Source organism: Lutjanus erythropterus, chromosome 2 (assembly GCF_056507025.1).
Source record: "Lutjanus erythropterus isolate fLutEry1 chromosome 2, fLutEry1.hap2, whole genome shotgun sequence".
Taxonomy (NCBI): domain Eukaryota; kingdom Metazoa; phylum Chordata; class Actinopteri; order Lutjaniformes; family Lutjanidae; genus Lutjanus; species Lutjanus erythropterus.
In genome coordinates, this window is record NC_139318.1 from 38,250,307 (window position 1) to 38,274,598 (window position 24,292).

The 24,292-nt window shown below is 37.9% G+C and overlaps 1 protein-coding gene across 3 annotated transcripts in view; it reads right to left on the reverse strand.

Moving 5' to 3' along the window:
- The window catches only part of eif4g3a (eukaryotic translation initiation factor 4 gamma, 3a), an 82,311-nt gene that overhangs the window by 39,803 nt on the left and 18,216 nt on the right, over window positions 1-24,292 (reverse strand). For all 3 annotated transcript variants that reach the window (XM_084739134.1, XM_084739143.1, XM_084739151.1), the window contains exons 3-9: window positions 22,483-22,650; window positions 19,668-19,760; window positions 17,269-17,301; window positions 10,427-10,447; window positions 6,127-6,306; window positions 2,576-2,687; window positions 2,225-2,385 (exon numbers count right to left, since the gene is read on the reverse strand). In XM_084739134.1, coding sequence (XP_084595260.1) covers window positions 2,225-2,385; window positions 2,576-2,687; window positions 6,127-6,306; window positions 10,427-10,447; window positions 17,269-17,301; window positions 19,668-19,760; window positions 22,483-22,650 — 768 coding nt within the window. The remainder of the gene's footprint in view (window positions 1-2,224; window positions 2,386-2,575; window positions 2,688-6,126; window positions 6,307-10,426; window positions 10,448-17,268; window positions 17,302-19,667; window positions 19,761-22,482; window positions 22,651-24,292) is intronic.

The window sequence follows — 24,292 nt, forward strand, 5'->3', positions numbered from 1 at the left end:
GCTTTTTCTTTGTAAACATCTCAAAACTGTTTCATTGCAAGTAGAATCCATTTTTGCCTGTGGTTCTTTTTTGTGGAGTACTTGTCAAATAAATCTCATATGTCGGACGCGCTTTTTCCTGAAGTAACAGAGGAGTATTTGTCATGAAATTAAAAACATTGCCATATTTCAAAGATGTAATCAAATATGACATCATATTTTCCTTGACAATGTAACTATAATCTAGTTACACATATTCAAACCTAATCCGGGTGATTATAGTTACTTTTGTAATCTGATCACATAAGCCCAATTACATGTAATCCTTTACTGCCCAACCCTGGTTAGCACAAGCATGATGAAACTTGAAACTGCATCTGGCTGTAAATGAAGTGTCAGCAGAGGGCTAACAAAATTTTCACAGTAATTAGACTCCCAGTAATGTCATGTAACTGGTTTAGGGCAGCACATTAATTTTAAAGTACTATACTAGTGCAGTGTCAGTGTACACAACGTTTGAATCGTGAACAAGCTCCTTCGTCTCTCATGAATATTATTTAATAAACACACTCAGTATAGAGAACATGTCGGATTTAATTTGGAACTTAATTTTAATTTGGCCACACTGAATTTGCACAAGGGAAACAAAACAGGTCACCGACACTTAAATATCATCAAGTGTTCACCAGAGATCATAGAGACAGCAGAGTGTAATTTCTCCACTGTGTGTTTCTCATAGAGTGCTGCAGGAATGAGTCCCAAAACCAGGAAATGAGTTAACTTTAAGATTTTAGTGAGATGACTGAAATAAGGTCTATGCTTAAAACAGGCTTAAGAGATTTCCATGTTTTGTTATACGACATAAAATGTCTCAGAAAATACCCCACTCATGAATTTTTAAGCTTTAACATGGCTTAAAAAGGCAACTGCGAACAAATGGCTAAATGAGATCACAGATGTTGACAGAGACATTTAACATCATCGTGCCAAATACGGGTGTGTCGTATCGTACTGATCAAGATATATTGTCCTAATTTTTTTCATGATAAAAGAAAAAGTCATATCGGTGGAAGAGTTTGTTCCAAAAAGGGGAGCGACTTCAGTAGTGTGGAAGCGGTTTGGTTATGAAAGATTTGCTGTACAATAAACCACGGTAACATGTAAGAAGTGCAGACTGTAACAGCAACTGGATAGGCCTACAAAAATACATCATCCCTGCAGCACGCTATCGAACACAAAGCAGAATACCTGCAGATATACTCAGGGGGTTTGTGCATTTTATTAAGCAAAAACAAAATATCATGCAGTTCTTTTGAAATTTTACAAATGTTTCACCGCTTGCCTTTATCTGAAGATTTGAAGTTTGAAGTTATTTAAGTGTCAGTTCATTAATTCACAAGCTCGGAACAGACTTTTTAAAAAGGTGAAAGAGATGAAAAAGAAGAAAAAGATGAAATCTTGTACGAAATTGTACATACATGAAGTCACAGTGAGATGTCAAATTCATGAAATTACTTGCCATTTTTTAGTATTAGCGCTGGAAAATATATCTTTGTGCAAGACTGAAAAATATCTAAAACCTGAAGAAAAGAGTATTTGAAAAGGTGTAGAGAGATTATGGTCATCGCAAGCTCATGCAGGAAAATTTAAAAGCTAGATTCAATTGTTCCCGTTCCATTCAATTTGTAAAATAATTCCACATTCATGCAAAACATTAAAGATATTTTAAATAAGGGAAAATCAATTCTGTTACAACAAAGAACTGGAATCACTGGGCAAAACCCATCCGCCGATAAGGAGATTAAACTGTACAGGACTGAAAGCTCAAGAACAGCTACTGAATGAACTTTAAGGTGAGACTGTTCTGTTAGCTTTCAAAGGCTGTTCAACTTTAAAGCCAATATGGATGAGAAGTTCTTTAAGTGCTCAGAAAAAAAAGGAATTTGAACATCTACATTTCTGTGACATCTGACGAAAATAATGAGATATGAGTAAAAGCTCCAAAACAGCTACTAAATTAACTTCGAGTTGAGACGGTTTTGTCACCTGCTGTTTGACTTTAAAGCCAAATATGGAAAGGAAGTTTTTAAAGTTCTCAGTCACAACTGATGAAAATAATGTGATATGATCAAAAGATCTAGAGCAGCTACTAAATCAATTTTGAAGCGAGATTGTTTTGTCAACAAACATAACTTTATCTCCACCGTTATTTTTCAAACTTTCATGAAACTACTAAGACACTCACTGTTTTCTTCTCACGCTTGGCTGGTGGAGGTTGCTGTGGTGTAGGCACTATGATGGGGGGTGAGGGGGGATACACAGTCTGGCCTGGGTAGTAGGGCGGGCCGGCTGTGGGAACGGGAGCAGGTACAGAGGGTGAGACAGGTGCGTGGTACCTGAGGGGATCTGAGGGAGTTCGAAAGTAAAGAAAAACAAAAGAGCAGAAAATGGATGTTAGTAAAACACAGATACACTACCAGCTTTGAGGACACATGAGGCTCACAGGTTGTGTGTATTTGTGCTACTCCGATTTTAAAATGTGGCCTGGGTGTGAGAATAGTACTTGATATGCGTGTCTGTTGGATTAATGACTCACGATATGGGGCAGGGTACTCCCCTGGCCCTGGACCAGTATAGAAGGGGCCAGACCCTGGAGGCTGTACAGAATACTGCTGAGGAGGTCCCACGTAGGGCGTACTGTGGCGATACTGCAAGTAAACAGGAGTGAGAGAGAGACAGATTAACATATCAGTGAGCAAAAGCCAGATTTTGTGAAAGACAATAACTAAAAGTGCACACTTTTGCAATCAGTGGTGTTATTGTTTTTGGGGGGAACATCTGAACATTTATTTAAGCGCTTTTAACAGTCCCTCTGTGAGAATTTGGATCTATTAAATTCTGCCTAGACCAGTGAGTGAACTGCATTTCTACTAATCAGTCAAATCTAACCAGTACCAGCTGCAACCACAAAGTTTTTTTCCCTGTAGTCATTCAGTGCAAAAACTAAACAAGACAAGACTGAATCCTCGTATATGACTTGACTGTGTCAGTGTGCTTTATTTTAGTAGTAGTACCAGTAATATTTGTTCTTGTGTACCAAAGTATCACATTACATGACATGTTTAAGCATTGTTGAATCAAGAAATGTTATATATGCAGTTGTAAGAACAAAAATTTCCACATATATCTTAAGATGTTTGATTTGAAAGAGAACTAATTATAACTATTCTAATTATCTATTACTCCCCCTCCTCTTTCCTTTGTTTCTATCTATGGGATGACTCAGACTCACTGTCGAGTGTTTTGTCACAGTGATTGTTATTTGTGGTGCTTTAACTGTGTGTTCTTCCTCATGCCTCACGGCGCATGGACAACCGTTTTCTCTTCTACTCCGCTCTGTGCTCGACTCTTAGAGTGCAAAACCATTGTCTCCATTTTTCACAGCAGTAGATTTTCTGTTGTTTTACATTTTCATTCCCTCATAGTGAACATCAACTATTGCACTGTCTCTCTGCCATCTTTGTATCGTGTGTATAAACAGTGTACTGTGATGTACCGATTCCTAGTGAGGTTGTTGCGTTTGTGTGTGTGGGTACTGGGCGGACGTACTGGGGCGTGGGCCAAGCCCTGATTTGCCTTTTTCCTATTAGCAATAGCTTTAGGGGGCAAAGTATACATGAAATAAAATGTTAGTTATGTACCATAGCTCCAGAATCTGAGTATAAGCGCAGCCCTCTAGGCTGTGAGCCCCACCAGCTCCTTTAACACGTCAACACTCAAAAGAGCCATTTTTGGCCTAAAAGCTAAAAATCTGTTTGGAGCCGCAACTATTAAATTCTTTATTTTTCTTTTTTTCAGATTTGGCATTCATAGCTACTCAAGGGAGACTCAAGAATAGCCACTAACAAAATTTAGAGGAAAAGATGCCAAGCCATAGACAAAAGCTATGAAAAACATATTAGCTGACAAAATATTAAAACGTTTATTATTCAGCATATGTGCTGCACATTTTTACAGTTGGAGAGTGTAAGATTCGTTTTAAGCCAAAAGAGATGATAGATAAAAATTTAAATGTTCAAAAATAACTTATTCATTTCTATATACTTTTTTTGGTGAAAGCCCCAGGGAGCCACTAGAAAGGGGCAAAAGAGCTACATGAGGCTCCATAGCCGCAGGTTGCTGAACTAGCTGAAGAAAAAGCTGTTTTCAGGAGCTGATTGTCCGATCTCAGCTGAACTTATACACAAAGTGAGACTGAGGTGGGGTTGATGCGCTTATATTCACAGAATGTGGAGTTAGTCCAAGTCGCATTTCAACAATTCATTTTCAAAGAGCAACAGCCAATGGGGAAACTCCAACACTTGACTGACCAGTGGTGTATATAAATTCATACCAAGTTCATACTGAGTTTAAAGTCTGACCTCGTACAGCAAAAGACAGGTGCTCTCCGGTAGCAAACGTTACAGTCAAATATTTTTGACAAATTTCCAGCTAAGACAAAGGTAAATGCTAATGTTTAGAATCTTTGTTTGTTAAGACAAAAAATGCCTTTATATATCTAATAACTAATATCTAAGGAGCAGACGTAATAACTATATAACCAAAAAGTGTCTCCACTACATTAAAAGAGTTAAATGAGAAGTTACAGCCAGACAGTGAGCACAAAGTCTGGAAACAGGGGAAGACCATACTTGCCAACCTTCAGACCTCAAAACTAGGGAGGATTCAAAACCACAAAAATTGAGCTTAGGAAACTTTTTCCTGCATTTTTGGTGACTTTTAATTAATGAAAATGACAAAATAAGAAGTACACTGCAAAAGCATTTTCATGTTAAATGCTTTTAATTTTACTTCTCAGGGAAGAAAACAGAATAAGTTGTCCCTCTTGTGTCAACTTGCATAAATCTGTGGCATAAACTAATATTTATCAGTTTTCTTTCATTTATTTATTTGTTGCCCTGCCCCTGAAAGAAAACTGACACAACAGATTTTACAAACGCATGCCCTTTTACTTTAAACATTTCTTTAAGAAAAAGGAATTCCTCTTTGCAGAGAGTCTTGTTTGGTGTAGCTGTATTGTGTCTTTTAGAGTTGGAGGGCATATGCATGCTGTTCGGTGTCAGAAACAGGTTGTGATAACAAAAAGAAAAAAAGGAAGTGAAAATTTGTCGCACATCAGGAGAAGTACAGGAGAACTGGGATCCCAGGAGGAAACAGGGAGAGGGCAATGAAAATTGGGAGTCTCCTGGAAAAATTGTGAGAGTTGGCAAGTAGGGAGGAAAACTGGAACAGTTAGCCTGGCTCTGTCCAAAGGTGAAGTCTGCCGACCAGCACCTCTAAATCTCACTAACCAACACGTTATATTGTTGAGGTGTAAACATGGCACTTTGTGGTTTTATGGGCTGTTATATTCTGGACTATTTCTTGGCCAAGTGCACTAACTTGACTGTCTGTTTCCCTCTGTTTCCAGTCTTTATGCTAAGGTAAGCTAACCAGCAACTGGCTGCTGCTTCATATATTTACACAGACAGACATGAGAGTGACATCAATCTTCTCATCCAACTCTCAGACTAAAACGAATCAGCATATTTCCCAAAATGCACAGAGCAATTCTGATTAGGCCTGGGCGATATAGCTGAAAAATCTATCACGATAGCGATAGTGTTTCATATCAGTCTACACAGATAATCATCGATCATGTAGGTCGTGACTTTCATGAAATATTAACACTATGAGATTTGTTTTTGGTAAGTAATAATTTGTAATGTAGATACAATAACTAAGTGGATAAAGGAATATAATAGTCATGTAAATTCAGAAACATCACTTTACTGTAACGCAGCCTTTAAAACCAGGAAAAGACAACACTAATCTCACATCACGATATAACAATATTCAAAAAACAGTTTGACAGACAGTTAGTCTTGTATCTCTATATGATAAAAAAAATCGATTTACTGCCCATTTCTGATGTTCAGAATCTCTGTTCATTACAATAAACTGAAATTCAAAAGAAAAAATGCTTTAAGAAAACTCACACGCACAAATCACAGTTTTAAGACACAGTCCTGTGTGTGTGTGTGTGTGTGTGTGTGTGTGTGTGTGTGTGTGTGTGTGTGTGTGTGTGTGTGTGTGTGTGTGTGTCACCTGTGGGATGTAGTACTGTGCAGCCTGTGGTGAGGGGAAAGGCATGGGCGCCATGGTCATCATGATTGGTTGGTTAGTGGGGTAGACGGCCGCTGTGGGAGTCTGTGAGCCTGGCCGTATGGAGGGTGTGTTTGTCGGGATGGTGGGCCTTGCAGTCTGCATCTGAGTCCTCTGGAAAAACTGAAAGTGACAGAAAAAACAAAAGACATTAAGTCCCACACTAACCCAGAGGCAGCGGTCTCATTTCAGCCACGCTTTATCTAAAATACAAACCAAATATGTTTTTTTTTTTCAGATGTTTTCACCATTCAGCTTACACATTTACACAGTGAGAGAGCTCTGTTTTTTTTATCAGCAGCTTAAAAAAGTCTCTCACCAGTGCTGCAGACCATTAAAACCAGTCTGAGGGATGAAGGGGACCAAAATGACTTACAGGCAGACATGCACAGTTTTATACTTCTGTCAAATGGCTCTATAATCAACTCGTAATATCTGTGAACTGCTTTACTAAACATCTCTAATGATTGGATTTCATACTGTAACTGATGATGAGCAATATTTTGAATCAGATGAATGACATGTACAAATTTGGGAGCATCACTCACTGTTTGGACAGTTTGGTCCTAAATATTTCCTCCTACAATCATCAAATCAACCAAACACAAGCTTTAAAAGCATGATAGCAAGCCATATTCAGTGCGCTACTGGCTGAAACGTCTAAATTCTTCCAGACATTCACGATCTTCAGACATTTTCACAAGGTTCCTTTTATGAAGGTGGGAGGAAGGCACACAAATTTACAAATGACTGAAGTGGCGGATCATTTAGAACTGAGTTTAGAAATGTTTGACTGACTGAATGGAGTCTGGCTGCAGAACTTTTGTGTCGTCAAGGAACCTTTGTGGTATCTTGACTGGAATTTTTGTAAACACCTTGGCAATTTACCAGGGTGTACTTGCATTAAAAGATTTAGATAAAAGCTTTCTCTACACTTTCATTTAGTTTTTCTTGTACTGAGCGGTGTTCATTGCAGAGTAGCAGAGTTCATTGCAGAGTTTTTAAGAGTAAAAGCGCTTTAAAGGCACCAAAACCAAAAATGTACAGACTTCCAAAGCAACTTTGTCTAATTTACCAACTTTTCATATTAACTTTTGATCATGATTATTTTGGACTTAGCGAGCTATGAATGACCAATGGCACAGGGCTCAACAATAGGGCTTGCCCACTCGCCCAGGGCAAGTAAAGTGCCACGTTGGGCTAGGAAAATTCATTTGCCTGACTGGGCAAGTCGTAAAACAGAGATAAACTATTTAAACTACTTTATTAATCAATTAATCATTGAAGTTGCACAAATATGGCAGACAAAGCTGTTTTCGGCCACTTAACTATAGACAATTCCAGATTTTCTTTATTTCGCATATTAAACTGAATATCTTTGGATTTGAGACAAAATGAGAGATTTAAAGACATCACCTTGGACTTTGACAAACAGGGATGCATGTTTTTCACTATTTTGTCACATTTTACACTGAAACTGCAGCCCTAGATTAAACATGACTATTAACTTGACTCTTTTTTGTTATTTGATAACCACTAATGAATAAAACAATTTCTACAAGAGCAAGAAACTGACTTTGATCAAGTAGATTTCTGGCCGATTTGCCAACTGGATGAGTGAAAAAAACATTAACGTTGAACCATGTAACAAAAGGATTGGTTCATTTCAAATAAACAAAGATTTTGGGTTTATATAAGGGACTGTGTAGCCTGATTTATTATTTATTCTTTAAGCGTCTTTTAAACTTTGGTGACTTATAATTTGATATTTAACTATTTATAAACAGGTGGAGAATTCCTGTGAGACGACTGTTAATGCTTTCTTCTCTACAGATGGATAAGGAACATCTTTTTAGTACTTTTAAAAAAGCAAGCAGAGGCACTCGATTACCGTTTCCTACAGAAAACTTTAAAGGGATTAGCCAAAGTGTAAATTTCATTACTTCTTGTGATTTATATTTTCCTATTTTTAAGCTCTTTATTTTTCTTATTTTGGCCAGTCTGTCTGCACTGTGAATAAACTGCACCAGACTCCACAGCTGTAAAAAATAAAAACAGTTGGACTGCTGAAGGGCTTCAAATACCTCTTTTTGTGCCTGAGCAGCTTGGCCAACCTCGTCGTTGTACTGAATGTGCGACACATGGCATGGCTCTCTTCATCAGGCAACAATATGGCCTTTTCTTGTGCATCACAGAGCACACAAAACTCAGAAAACTTACTCTTTGGGGCTGCAGCTATAATGACTTCTATACAGCACATGTCACCATCAGTTAAAAGTTTAATATTGGACGGGCTTTGTGTTTGAAGAAAGACCACTACCAACAGCTGTGACCGACTTCCAAACAACGAGGGCTCAAGCTGGGAATACCCGACCACAGTCACAGTGTGCTCCAGTGAAGGAGAGCAGAATAAACAATGCTGTAAAACCGTCTAAAAATACCCAGGAGGGAAATCACCTTTTAACATAATAAATCAGGTTCAATGGCTTTATTGTAAATAGGCCTGTGGAAATCTGGGAAACAACCAGGAAACTGTTCATTACCAGCTACATGAAGACACAGTCGCGGTTAAATCGCTGGCAAAGCAAGAAATACAAAGTCAACAGACAAAACAATTTTTAAACACTGTCGACAAAAAAAAAAAAAAAAAGTGCTCTGTAACTTAAAACAATCACTGAAACAATAAGTCTGCTCTCCAAAAGGAAACAAAACAAAACAAATGTACTTCCAATAGGCAGAAAATATTACAGAGATTGATTGGATTATGTGATTTTGGTTGTGAGGTATTTATTGATAGTGAGTGTATTACCAATGCAGAAGATTCTGGTTGGCACACTGCCAGCTTGAAGAAGAAGAGAAGACTATCTCGTGGAAGCTAAACAATGTTCTGTTATTGACAGGGACTATTGACAGGGACAGCAGCAAAATGTATTTTAGCCACTTTAGAAAGGTCCACCTAAAGAAAATCAATATCAGTTGTTGAGTGCACGCTATATTTAGATTATTTTCACCTCTTTACTTTGCTGTCAGACAGCCTTTTCTGTCTGGAAACAGCGGTTACCAAACCCAAATTTTACACTGCAAAATATTGGAGTTGTTGGGTTAGTCTACTACTGCTCTCAATTGGTTAGTTTGTGTTATTGTCCACTTAAAGGACAGTTCAGTCACACAACAACAAAAAACAAACTAACCGATAGAGGCAGCAGTAGCCCTGCAACTCCCGTGTTCAATGAGGTAAAACTACTGATTTCACCCATGGAGTTTAGTTAGTTTGGAGAGAGCAATATTCCGCTTATAAAAAAGCATTTTCCTGTCAGAAAAGGCTGATGGCAATCACCACCTATTTTGATGGTCGAAGAGTCAGTTTGAGTATTTTTTTAAGACAAAAAAGCCAAGATTCTCTGATTTCAGCTTCTTAAATTTTCTGGTTTCTTTACTCTTCTATGACAGCTAACTAAATATATTTGGGTTGTAGGCAAAACAAGACATTTGAGGGCATCATTCTAGGCTTTGTGAAACACTGATTGACATTTTTCACCATTTTCTGACATTTTACAGACCCATCAACTTATCAATTAATCAGATCATCATTAGTTGCAGCCCTAAAATATAGCGTACACTTAATCTGATATAGATTTTTTTAAGAATTCTTTTTTAAGTGGCTAAAATATATTTTATTTCTGACTCTGTCCACAGCAGTACATTGCTTAGCTTCTGTGGTGGTGCTCCTCTCTGCTTTTCCAAACAGAACTGTGACAACCCGCCATCTACTGTAGATAATAAGCTGACTATAGATAAGTATCTCATCCAACCCCAATTCAAATAACCCGAACTATCCCTTTAAACATTATATATTTCCAACAGATAACAGACACTTTCCTATCACATGGACATGAAAGGAATTAAAAGAACACTTATATTGGGGGAGGGGGTTACAGTACAATTCTTTCATTCCACATGCTGTTCATTAAATTGTGCAAGCTACTTAAAGATGAGTAATGAATGGAGCAAAAATGACAAAATTAAAACTGAAAAGTCCAGTAATGATCCTCTACAAGAGAAAAAAAGACAGGACATAGGGATAAAATGATGATAAAAAGACCTCTCTACTGAGCATACACTGTAGTGAAGATGAGGGTGAGTGAAAGGTTTAAAGTTAGGAGGGGATGGCATCATTTCAGGGTGATCCGCATCATGCCATGCAGGTCTGCAGAGGTTTTTGACACAGACGTAAAAAAGTTACCTGGATGGGCCTGAATCCTCCCTTGAGTATTGAAAGCAGGAAAGAGAGAAAAGCCAATGGGAGACTGAACTGGTGAGACTGAAGCCTCAATACAAAAACAAGCAGGCAATCATTCACCCACACACATCAAGGAACAGGAAACTACCCAATTATTTCCATCTACCTGACACAGCACCTTTCCTCAGCTAAAATAAATCATACAACAGAAAAGAACCTCAGAGTGTGGGGGATGGTTTATCACTGAGCAGCGGAAAAAGCTTAAAAGTCACAGTCAAAATGTCCTATTAGAATCTGACTCATGGTCATATGTCACCATGACGTAACATGGCATGCAGTGGTGGGAAGTAACTAAACTTACTAAAGTAATGTACTTAAGTATAATTGTGAGGTGCTTGTACTGTACAATATTTTCCTTGAAATTATAGTGGTGTAGAAGTTTTAAAGCAGCATAAATTGGAAATTCTGAAGTCATCTTCACCCCACTACATTTCCTTGATACCTTTAGTTCCTTGTTTGCAGATTGAGATAAATGATAAACAAATAAACGATGATATATTATTATGGATACTTACAAGACTTTATTGGTCCCATGGTGAAATTCACAAACTACCCAGCAGCAGAAAATAAGCTCAACCTTTACAGGCTGTAACATTCAAACACTATAAAAATAGTTAATAATTAAATTATATGATACACATTACTCTGAAATGAGTCATACTGCATAATGAGTACCTTTACTTTTCGTTCTGTAAGTATGTTTTGATGCCAATACTTTTGTACTTTTGAGTAAAATGTTGAATGCGTTTACTTATAACACAGTATTTTTACACCTTTACTTAAGTAAAAGATCCGAATACTTCTTCCACCACTGCATGCAGAGTTACACACAAATCCACAAGCACACGAGCCTCTCTCGCCCAAACACACACACTTCACTTCAAGGGGTATTTCCTTTCTCAATTTGTGCAGCCTGAGCCTGTGTGCCAGTCTACCTCTTGCTTTGCCAATTTGGCGTTTTCCAGTCCCAGTGGGACCTGGCTGTCACCTCCAACAATGACTCAGGCTGTATTCAGACCAAATCAGACATAGGGGTGATTAGCACAGGGCTGTGCAGTGGTGTGGGTGTATTTTATTTGTGGTTTGAACCAGAGGTTGGGTTAGACTTGATGGACAGGACTGGAAAAATTCAGTCATAATTTATTTTTACCTACCTTTTTATCTATTTTTCATTTTAATTTTTTAATGGTAATGAGACACAGCATGGCATTTAATAGCATTACATTGCATGTATAAGGGCACGGAGACAAAAGATGAACAGAGACACTTTTCATGTCAACAGTGGAGGTTTGCTGACCACACATATCGCTGCCGCTAGCTGATAAATGTAGTTTTAACCACGTGCTTGTCTTTGATGCTGCACCGTATCAGTTCGTCTTTTTTCACCTTATTTAACAATAAAGCTATACGGCAATAATGCTGACTTTCTCACTAGATTTAATGACTTTTCAGACCTTCCTAGACACTTTATTTCTAAAAAACATTTAAATTTAGCAACTTATTCAGACCATCAGGGAAAAGGCAAGTAATGTATTCTCATATATTATACTATAATTCATTCCCATGCCTGTGCACTGTGCACAGGCAGTTGGGTGTGATATGTGGGGCAGAAAGGTTTGAGTTTTACTGAAACTTTCCCTCCCTCATGGATTTTTTAAACTTTCTTACTTGAAACATACAGTGTTCCTTGTGAGTTAGTTTGTGAATATTTGTCCAAAATATCTCTATCTTTTATATGGCTTAAGATTATCTCTCCAACGATGTGACAGTTGCTCGCCCTCAGTGTTTTAATCTGTCAAAATGACGGATGGCCTTCAGATTTTTCCATCTTTGTTAAAAATATTCAGTCAATTAAGGATTTTTTTCAGTTAACCCGACCTCTGGTTAGCATGTTACCACAAAGAAACAATCAGATAATAATGTTTTATTTCTATTTTTCACTAGCATTCTCACTACCACCGAACGCAAACCAAAGGAAGCTTCTTGCTGTTGCTATTTTGCGGCATCATCTGCGAGCCAAACGCAGATATTAAAGCTGGGTACACAAATAAACCAGCTGAGGACATAACTGGGAGAGTCTCATCATTAAGTCCATGAACTTCACCTGGATAGTGCGCAGATTCAGCAGTATTTCAGGCCACTTGTGGAGCAGTCTGATTGGCAGCTTACGTGATTGGCCACCACTGCGTGACACCAGGTTGTCTTTCTCTAAAAGTTGATGAGGTTTCAACTTTTCAGCGTTTTTTTCCCCCAGGATCCCCTGCAGTCCCCTTCGCTGCAGCCTACACACAAACCACCCCAATTCATATGAATGATAGGGCTGGCATTTCCCCTATAATGCCTTATTTGGTCTGAATATAGCCTTCGCCACAGAGATGATGCTGAAGGCGGGTTACAGACACCCTTCTACCTCCTGGAGCTGATAAGGTGTCACTTCACTGCCCTGGTAGCTCATATGGATGGAATAAATCACTGCTTTTAGCGAAAACCTTTTGTTTCCTTGGGTGATGTGGCCTGATGTTTTTACTGAATAGCACAGAGGTCATTTCGTAACACGCACTGAGCTAAGGCTGCTGCTTGATCTTAATCCTGGCTTGAACCATTTCAACCTATTTGAACTTTCTTTAGCATAATGGAGTGGTATAAAGAAAGTAAAACGTTGATCACACAGGATAGCTCTGTTCTACCTATTTGAAACAACTGGCATGATCACAATGCTCTGTATGATGAGGTGGAAAAGCTGGCAAAATTCACAGCATGTATTAAGTTTGTACTATTGTATATTTCAGTGGATTTTTTTTAAGGCTATAAAGATTAAATGTTCGTCAAGAAAAAGCGATGTCAGATTAATCGGCAGTAGGAAAATGAACAATCTTTGATTTTATTAGAACCTGGATAAGTGTTGAAATAAATCTGGATCACTAAACAGCAAACTCAAAGTAATAAAAACCAAAATCCGACACTGAAAATCAAACTAACTATAAGAAATCCCTGTATGACTGGAGGAGGCTGAGTAGCCATCAGCCACTATTGGAGCCAAGTTCCAATCATACTGGTAGCTGTGAAATGTTTTATCATTGTTGATTAATTAACTGGCTGACCTCTAATAAGTCTAGGACCTAATAATAAGCCTGGATAAGTCTGGTGCGTTTTGTGTTGTGTTTAAAACCCTGAGATATCAAAGTATCAAAAAAAACTTTTCAACTCAAATTTTATACTTACAGTGGTGTGTTCTTTATACTATGAAAAAGTTGCAATATATCACCTTGCGTATAGTATTGCAATATATTGAATGGTAACCCCTTGACAATATACAGGCCTCAACAACAGTTGAGCTGTTCACACTGAGTATATTTATTTTAGGTTCATGTGCTTGATTTTATGCTTCTGCTATGTGTGTTGCCATTACAATTGACGCATTTCAGGATTCACTGCATAAAAACAATGTTTTGTGCTGTTGTACCCTGCCTCGTAAAACTTTATTACATGAAACAAACTACTGGTAACTGTAATTCCCACTGGGGTTTGACCTTTTGGTTCACACGCAAACAAAAGCTGTGTTTGAAATCCAAAGAAGTCAGTTACACTAATAAGTGGAGGGGAAAAAACAAAATAATGATGATCCTTGTTGGAGGACAGACTTATGTTTTTTGGCCAAATGAATTAATTTTCTGATCTCTATGTACCCTTTACTGTGCATTGAGTGTGTTTCAGGGGGGACAATGGCTGTTTTCTCCATTGGTATAAAAGGCTACTGTTTGGCTTCATCTGCTTTCCGACTCCACTTCCGTGGTGGCACAAGAGATCCCAGCGCCAGTTTGTGACAGCCAGAGCATGCACTTGTGTGTGTGTGTAATGTCGGCAAACACACCCTGCACACTTTGACACCGTACTATTAATAGTCTGTTAAAAAATTTGTGCACACAGAAGCTACCAGAAGGTGAGGATGTTAGCTACACAAGGGGCATCTCGGGGGACCTGAGGTGTGAATAACACATCAATCTAAAAAGTGGGCAGCTGCACAAAATCATTACAGCATGAATCAACAAACACAAACATAACAGGAAGTCACATGGACTGAATGTCAGACCGCAGACATGAGACTGTGAGCATCCAAAAGGTAATACACAAACAAGATCATAAATACTGCACTTCCAGGCCAGAAATGAACACATTAACATGCCATTCATAATCAAATGACATTGGTGTCAACTGACTAACAGGACCCAGAGTGTAATCTACACAAGTGTCAGCCAGGAACACACACTGTGGCAGGTCCACACACACACACTTGTTCCTGACTCTTTCCTTGATTACAGCCTGATGACTGGCTATTATCACTTATCACTTTGTCTTGTTTTATCCTGAAAGTCAATGATCGCCCCTTGATTATATACATTTAAGAGTGCATTAGTATCCTGGTTTTTAGCCTTATCCTGTTTCTGTTTTTGATTCTATTCAGGATGTGGCGTTCACAGAAAACATGAAAAACCTGGTTATTTATATCCCTGTATACAGGATCATAACAGTATCCAGGTGTCTAATTGTCTGTCTGCAGGTTGTAGTATCATGGTTATGATCAGGTTTTTCGAATATTTGGGTTATGTTTTGCAGCTTACCCTGTTTCAGATACCTGGATAAGACCTTGTACCGTGTTTTTAGAAACCTGGATTTATTGAGTACTCTGATAGAAACCAGGATACTGTAATATATAAACACCTTATCCAGGTTTCTGATCCATCTCGCAGAGGATGAGATGGCGAGAAACTGAGTCATCTCTGCAGGCAGACGATCAAAAACCTGGACAATGTTATGATCATGTATACAGTGATATAAATAACCAGGTTTCTCATGTTCTATGTAAATACCATATCCCAAATATAATCAAAAACCGGAAAATATTCAAATCCAGCATACTGATGCACATGTAAACACATTCATGGTGAAAATAGCATCTTTAGACTGATTCTTAGAGCCATTTGTGTCCCTGTGGAATTATTTGAGGCTGTCAAGAAATCTAGACCACAAAGTTTCCGCCCAATAAACAATAAAACAGGCAATTTAATTAGTGGTACCTTGGTGTAATTACTGGAAACAAATGAGACCATGGTCTCATGAGGGTGTTGTCATCGCAAAAAGTCTGTCAGACTGAGGTACGCCAGCATGGAAATAACTATGTCCCTTTTTCTGTTTTTTTGTTTTAAGTAATCTGCAATACAACAGCGAAATATCCTTGAACATCAGTCTGACTATGTGTAATGCCTCTTCTGAGGTCAACAATACTAATGCCTTACTTTTCAATGTCAAAGCAGTAATCATTAAATGACAAGTTGGTGTCAGTCACTTTAGAGACCTCAAATAACTTGCATCATACAACAGGCCTATTCAGCTGGCAGGCTGTGGGCCGAGCCCGGCCCTTTGATCATTTATAACTATGAAAAAATATGACCTGCCAACATTTTAAGTAATACTCTAATATTAGTAAGCTAATTAGCCCATTCATTGGTTATGGTTAGAGATATTAATTTTCTTTAAAATTTTTAACTCAGGGGGTTTAAGCAGAGGGAATTCAGCAGAGTCAGACTGAATAAAACTGAAGAAGATGTTCAATGAAACATTTTGTTCATTAAGACAACAAGCCAATTCTAAAATAGGATGTTTTTTCCTGTATGTTCAGACATAAAGTTTATTTTCCAATTGTGAAAACTGATAGAGAAAAAATTAGAAAGATGCATCATTTTTGTATATTTAAATTTTAAAGTTGTAAATAAAAGATAATGTAAGCAAATTCATCTGTGTATTTTAATTATAACAACACTATGGTTTGTAGTAAGTAATAGGTAAGTAGTCTCACAATGACAAAAAATAGTGTAGACAGTATAGAAATAAAAAAATGATGCATCAATAATTGCACTGTAGCCCTTTGAGTTGGAATAAAATTGAATCATAGGTACCTATAGATTCCCACTCCTAACTCCCGTCACTCTGGATTTGTTGTGCTGCATTGTGAATGACACAAAAGAAGCTTTGAAATCTGGTTTAAACGGCCAGAGCCAAAGCCATAAAGGCCTGGCAAGTTACTTATGTCACTGTTTGAATGTAGATTCTCCATTTTTACTTTCACTTTTCTTTTTCAAACAGTGCCAGTGCTAAAACATACTGTCAACAAATTTTTGACATTTTAATAAACATACCCTGTTGTTTGTCTGTTATATGTTTTATATACACTAGTTGTTTCCTCTTTGATTAAATGTAATGGAAATCAAGATTATATCATTATAAAATCCTTATAATCACTCAAGAGAAATACATAAAACTGCAAGGAAGGCTGGGACTATCACCCTAATTAGCATACATCCTGTGCAAATACAGTTACTTGTTCTGCTCAGAGTTCAAATCCAGGACACCTACAAGCTTCACTGCACCTAAACCTGATAAAGACTACTAAATATCTATTAAATACCTATTGAAATCTTGGAAGGATCAGATCAATCTCCCCATAAAAATAAACATGAATAGTTCAAGAAAGCGCCCATCAGGAAGCAGCTCTGTACACCTGGCTGGATATCTTGACTAAATAGCAGCACGCTCAGAAAAATCCCACGATAATTAAAACCTCTTTAACTGCATCCAAGATACTTGAAGGCTTTTGAATTGGAGATTTTTTTTTAAGGAACAGCAGACGCCCCGCAAACAGCCTTTTTGCCAGCAGGTACCAGCAAACTGCTTTGATGATGATGATGCGAGAGAGAGAGCAGGAGGGGCGTTCAGCGGGGGTAAATTACCTGATGGTGGGTTGGTCGAGGGCCCGTAGCAAACTGGTGGGGGAGGGAGGAGAGGTCCAGCAAGGAGATTTGAAGCAGTGATGGCAAAAGCGAGGGGGGAGAAGAAAGAGCATAAGAGAGACACAGAGATAAGATGAGCGATGAAGGCAGATGCTTGAAAAATACAGGACAAAACCACAGAGCAACAAAGCCTTAAAGACACATGGCACATGATGCAGCTCTCAGATCCAGGTCAAAGTGTGTACTTGCAAATAACAACTTGACTTAAGTTCAAGATAAGTTGGGTTAACTACATTAGCACAGTGTGGACATTACGTGTGTGAAGCATACTGTAGTGGAATTAGAACAATTTTCTCATGTGGCAACACTGTACACACTGACCAAGGTCTGGTTAGCCTTGCTCTACTGATGGGGGGTTGGGCAGGAGCCAGGCAAGATTAATAAATAATGCTTACTAGGAGCATGTGTGCAGAAAATGCTGGCAAAGTAAATGTAATATTAGGAATTTATTTTACTAGGCTTGTCGTGGTGGGATATTTTTCACAAAAGGTGTTAGTTATCTTAAAATGGCTTTCCTTAGGCTACACTGAGCACACACTATTAAATAAAGCTGCTTGAATTTACACCAAAATTCATACAAACAAATATTTTAGAATAAGTTATATAACAACAACAAGCCCTGAATTAAATCATTTTTAGGGCAAGGCCACTTTGGCCTTTCATAAAAACAAATTTATTGGGACATCGTGGCCAAAATATTGGGTACCAAATCAAACAACAAAACAAAAAATGATCATTACATTGTAAGAAGACAAGAGTATTAGCTGATAATATTCACTGTCAATAAGCAACATCTTTAGACTGTAAACCATCAATCAAACAAAACCAGCCAAATGCTGATAAAAAAAATATGGAAGTCGCTGGTAGATTTGCTTCACTCGCTAGCCAGAACAACAACTGTAATCTATTGAGAGGCTGGTTAAGTTTGAACATTTACTGGCCCTTTGGGCAGCTGACAAAAAAGTTAGTTTTGAACACTGAGGATGACAAAACTTTAAGGGGAAAATATAACACCAAACATCCCTTAAGAGGTATAACATATTAGCAATTACTTATGTGTCCACAAAAACACAATACTCTAGAAATACCAAAATAAAAGTGTCAAATACTGTCCTTCACTTGAATGTCTTATGTCTGTGACATATTCTAGATTTTGAATTTGCAATGAAAGGTGTTATGTTGCTGGTATGGTGTTGATATTATTAACAATAGATCATTTTCATTGTCTATCTCTGCTTAGATTTGCACACATCATGTGCAAAAAACAGGCGAGATGAAGCATCTCTGCAGCCGCTTCTGAGTTGCTTACACAGGCTGTGTAGCTGCTCTAACCTGTTAAGAGCCAAAATGAAAAGAAAGAGGTTCTGTGACTCACACATGTCGTCCGTGTGTCCCAGGCATTTTAAACGAGAAAAACTGCAACTTTCTTTTGCACAGTTTCAACAAGTTAAATTTAAGACTTTTTTAGACCATCCATACCAGCAAAAAAATATGTTAGTTAATCTAATTATTATTCATATGAATTAATCTCTTAACGATATCCATCCAAATTGCATAATCTATGGCACCTTGTCTTTTCCACACTTCAAGATCATAGTGATGGAAAATGAAGGTGACAGGAAGGTTAACAGAAACAATTTTTTTGACACACTACCACTAAATAGTGCTCCAATTAATTCTGACTGGGCTGCAAAGTAGCATTAGTGTTTATTGGTTCCATGTTGGTTTCTTTTTGTAGTTTTGCTACAGCGTAAGCAATACAAATATTTCCCAAAAACATGTTAAAAGCAAGTTAATGCAACTTTTAAAAGTACTGTTTTTATTTTTATTTTAGACTGAAGATTTAAGACTTTTTAAGGATCCATGGAAACCCAATTTTAAGGGCACAATGGCCAGTTCAAAACAGGGTATGCCAAACTGGCCAAGTGAGTAAAAAGGGCATTGCGGCCACACTCTGGGGAATCCATGGCACTGGTTGTTTGGCCGTGGTATAATTCCTGCCTTGCAACAATGCAGGGAACTTTTAACTTTTATGCTACACTTCTAAACCCTAGATGGGAGTGTAACAAAGCTCCCAAATGCCAACAGTGATGCAGTACCATCAACCACAACAAGCCTATAAGACGCCTTTAGGAGACGATGAAGGAGACCTCATTAAAAAAATACAACCTATGTTAAAGGACCTCAATGCCATGATGAGACATTTCTGTAGCTCTGTGTGGCTTCTAGACACCAGATCCCTCCATCACTGACTCCATGAAACTTTCACAGTAAAACGCAGACTGTTTGGGTACTTGGAGGCAGGCGTGCTGTAAATCTCAGACCAGAGGGACACTCACCGGGCGACTTTGTGGCTGTGCATTCATTGGCTGTGTCTGGGGAGAATACACTAAAGGGGCAGAACCAGCATTTTGTCCAGGGTTGTATGGAGACTGTCAACAAACGAAAAGGAAAAGAGACAGAGAAGGAAAAGGGTTCATTACATACAGACCAGAAACTGTGCAGCAATCATTTCACAGACCAACTGAAAGCTTAACAACACACCAGACATCACAACATTAACTTACTTTGGATGTTTCTGGGAGAAAATGTTTTCGATTGGGGTTTATGCACTGTGCAAAGATAATTGGTACCCTCAAGGACTGAAAATCCTGTGTTCTTTTATTCTTCATCTAGTGTGCAGTGGAGCTCGGCAGAGGTGGGTTTAAGCAGATCTGCTGCTGCTTCTTCAAGCTGCTGCTGCTGCGGTTGTGATAATTTAAGTTTGAGCTAGCTGACAAGACTATCTATATAAGGCTGGAGAGAGACTAGAGCTGCTTTAGGGTGAGGCAGTGGGCCATTAGGCTATAACAGTAAAGAGGAACAACTAGATTCCTCGGAAGCACAGGCAAATACTTCCAGAGAGGCTGAGTCACTGAGTCGATGTGTTTGTGAGCAAGAGCAGCGAGTCAGCCAGTGATACCAGCATTACAGCAGCAGCATCACTGTCTGACAGTGAAACGGTCTTTATCATTTAAACATTAACCTTTAACACAGATTTACCTTTTTGACTCTTTTTATTCATGTTAATCCTGCTAAATAAGGTTAACGTGAGTGAATCTTCCTCCCACCATGCCAGGTCCTGTTTTATTACATTTTTCTTAAATACTTGATTCTGATTGGTCAATTGTGGCATCCTAAGGACTGTTATTTCTGAATTGCAGACCATTGCTATGGATGATAAACAGTTGCTATGAATAACAGACCGTTGCTGGGGACACAGTGTCGATCATACACTCTGAAGGAACAATAAAATCAGTTTTAAATGGAAAAAAAAAATCACATTCAATTCACATTTTGTAATAACTGATTTTTTTTAAGTAAGCAGCCATGTAATAAGCGGGATAAAATACAATAGATAGGTCATTATTGCGAAATAAACCCTGACATTCAAGAGTTTATTTCACAATAATGACACCTTAACTGTATGTTATCCCTTACGTGTTTTGGTCCTCTAATTTTTTTCATAGCTATATGACAGGCAGGGGACAACAAGGAAATAAAATTTGACTTCAGGCAGATAGATTTTCATAAGATATGGATCTCACTAGAGCCACAATGATTAAGGATTATTAACTATTAAATTAATTAATTGCCAACTATTTTGATTAATTGATTAATTGTTTTAAGGAAAAAAAGGCCCAAATTTTTTGATTCACTGTCTTAAATGTGACATCTCTGACAGTAAACTAATTATCTTTGGGTTGTGGACAAAACATATCGATTGACGATGTCACTAGCGGCTTCGAGAAACACCAATCAAAAAATGTTCACAGTTTTCTGACATTTTATGGACCAAACAGCAAATCAATTAATCAAGAAAAGGACTGACAGATTAACTGTAAATAGTTATTAGTTGAAGCTCTGGATCACACAGTAGCTCCAGTCATAGAAGAAAGTCCCTTTTGGGATTTGAGATGGTTGGGGTTAGGTAAGGGTTAAACATATGGTAGAAATCAAATTAAATAATTAAATCTTGCTTAAATCCAAGCTAATCACTGTGCTTCTGCCCTTAACCCTGGTAAGTATACAGGATTTTACACCCACATCCCCTTTTAACAAATTCCCAATCCTGATTAATTATTTCCCACTTTGACTTTTTACAGAGCTTTTACCTCAAGTGTCTCAGTCTAAACATGACTGGCAAAGCTTTTAAAATATTAAACTGATGATGTTGAAGCTTCACAAAGGACCTCTTTCAACCGCAGGCTCATAAAATCTGGCTTCAATACGTAACCTGTTGGTTAGTACCACAACTTCACAGCAAAAACATTCTGGGTTCAAACCCACTGTTCACATGGGTTTCCTTCAGGTGATCTCCTTTTCTCTTTGAAGGAATACAGGTCACATATGCCTGATTGTGACTGTCCATATACTGTCTGCATCAGCCCTGCGATAACACTGGCAACCTAATCAGGATATAATGTTCATCTTCATTTCCCCACATGCCTGCTGGGGTTGGCTGCTCGTGACCCTTATCAGGATTACACAGGTACCTTATATAGATTCAGTCAATTCATGTTTGTCTATAGGCACCAGGGCACAGAGATTGTTCTATTAGAATCTGACCCAGTTCATAATCATACAATCATGTGAATTTCATTAAAACAAAACACACATCATGCACACGTGACTTACAGCTGTATGAAAAAAAGTAGTGAGAAAAAAAAAACGAACAAAAAGGGAAACAAAACACGTAAAAAGCTGATGTAAGAAAAACAAGTTAGGGGTAGGCGATATGGGCAGAATTAATACTGCATATATTTTTAAAGCATTATCTCCAAGTAGATACAGTCAAGTATTCAAATTCTGTCTAAAAGTTTACATTTATCCAACTGGAACATAAAACACATACATTTCAAAGAAATATTCTCAAATGTTCAAAATTTACAATGTGACAAATGTTGATAAAGGGAAAAATAACTAGATATCATTCATTTACCAGGTAAAGAAGAATATCTTTGTCATGATGTGATTATACTGAGAATTAACCATAAATTCTAGCGTGAAGTGTCGCCCAGCCCTAACACAAGTGATAAAGAGCAAGCAGACATATGGACAGATGGGACATGAATATGCAGAGAGGATGACGGCGGTCACAGCGAACAAACTCACCCCTCCGCCTGCCTCCCAGCCCTTAGGGTAGCGATATGGGGAAGCTGTGGGTACTGATACCTGAGAGAGCGCCGGCGAGTGGCCATGACCGGGCGGGGTGCCCGCCAAGCTAGGGTGTCCCTTTGTGATGTCGTGAGCAGTGTAAGGAGGGCCAGCATGCCTGGGTACCTGTGTCACATGAAACAGTAACATTAGACAGATACACAAAATAAGAGATGTTCTGACACCATTTTTCCTTCCATATAACTGATTCTAATACCAATGGCAATACTGAGTACAGTTCCAGTATCAGTGTGTTAAAAAACATATATAAATCATTATTTTTTTTTTTACAGCTTTATATTCCTAACCCTGTATGATTGTGATATGATTTATTATTGTTGTATGGTCTGGTTCATGTTAATCCATTTTTAAACATGAACAAATACATACAGAAGATTCAAGAATGAAGGCTACAGGACAGGTGCGTACAAACTTTTTCCCTTGGAGGTCCAAAGCTGAAACGCCATGGTGGACCACAGGCTAAAAACAAACTTTGTTAAGATGCTAAATGGTACTACGATCCCAGGTTCCCTTACTTGACTGACTTGTCACTCTGTCTACCATGCTCAGATTATGAGAAATAATGACCAATCAGGAATTCTATATATTTAAAGGTTAAAATGTGTAATAATTAAAAAAAAAAAAAATACAGAAACTGTGATTTATATCTTTTTTCTTCTCCACTAAAAACATCTGGTGGGCCAAATTGAATCTTGTAGCAGGACAACTTTGACCCACAGGCTCCTCTTTGGGCAGCCCTGATTTAAACTAAGAATTAATTCTGAAAATTGTCTAACCTGCAATTATGTTCTCAATTGACTGATTTGGTCCATCAACCATCACATCTTTAAATAGCTTATTTTGTTTGACCAAGTCTCCAAATCTAAATATTCAAATGAATGTCATTCTTTAAAAACTATACCTATCTAAGCAACTTATTATATAAAAATATGTGAAATATTGCAATATTAAAAAAGTTCTTCATCTATACGAATCTATGTACCTTGATTCCCTGACCACTTGTGTATTTTTTTGTTGGTTGTTTTTGCTTTATCTCTATCTCTATCTTCTCTTTTGTTTTATGCTAATTTTTACATATCTTATTTACTTATCTTTGTCCTGTAATCTTCCTCCTTGTTTTTGATATTGCTCAGTTCGTTGTCTCTGTTGTGATGTGTATTATTTTGAATATAACATGCCTTTTTCTTTGTGTTATAACAATCTTCAATGAAAAAAGAGAAAAATTACTAACAAATAAAAGCTGCAATATTCACATTTGAGTAGCTGGAACTAGAACATTTTCAGTAGTAGCCTGAAGACTGACTTAAAACAATAAATCAATTATTCTCAATAAATTCTCTGTAAGGGTTGCAGTGGTATAGTATTTTCCCAGCACAGAAAGTCTCAGAAAAGATCATAGTTTCATTGTATCATGTTACACTGTATTACACAACTATTAGCATCAGTTAAATCAGTTTTTGTTTTGCTTGAAACATCTGGCAGGCAGAATTGAATCTTGTGGTCGGCCAACTTGGGGCAGCCCAGCCATAAAATATGACTTCACCATCCTGACGGGGAAAATGGCATCCACAACACTGCTGGGAAGCAGCACAGTCCTGTTTCAGGGTTAATAAATTACGTAGATAAGGATGGGTGCAAAGACTCGCATACCGCCGATATTGATACCAACATGTTAGGCAGTATTGGAGTAATTTTCCAATACCATTATTGTATCGGAACAACTCTACACAGACTGAGATATTATGTC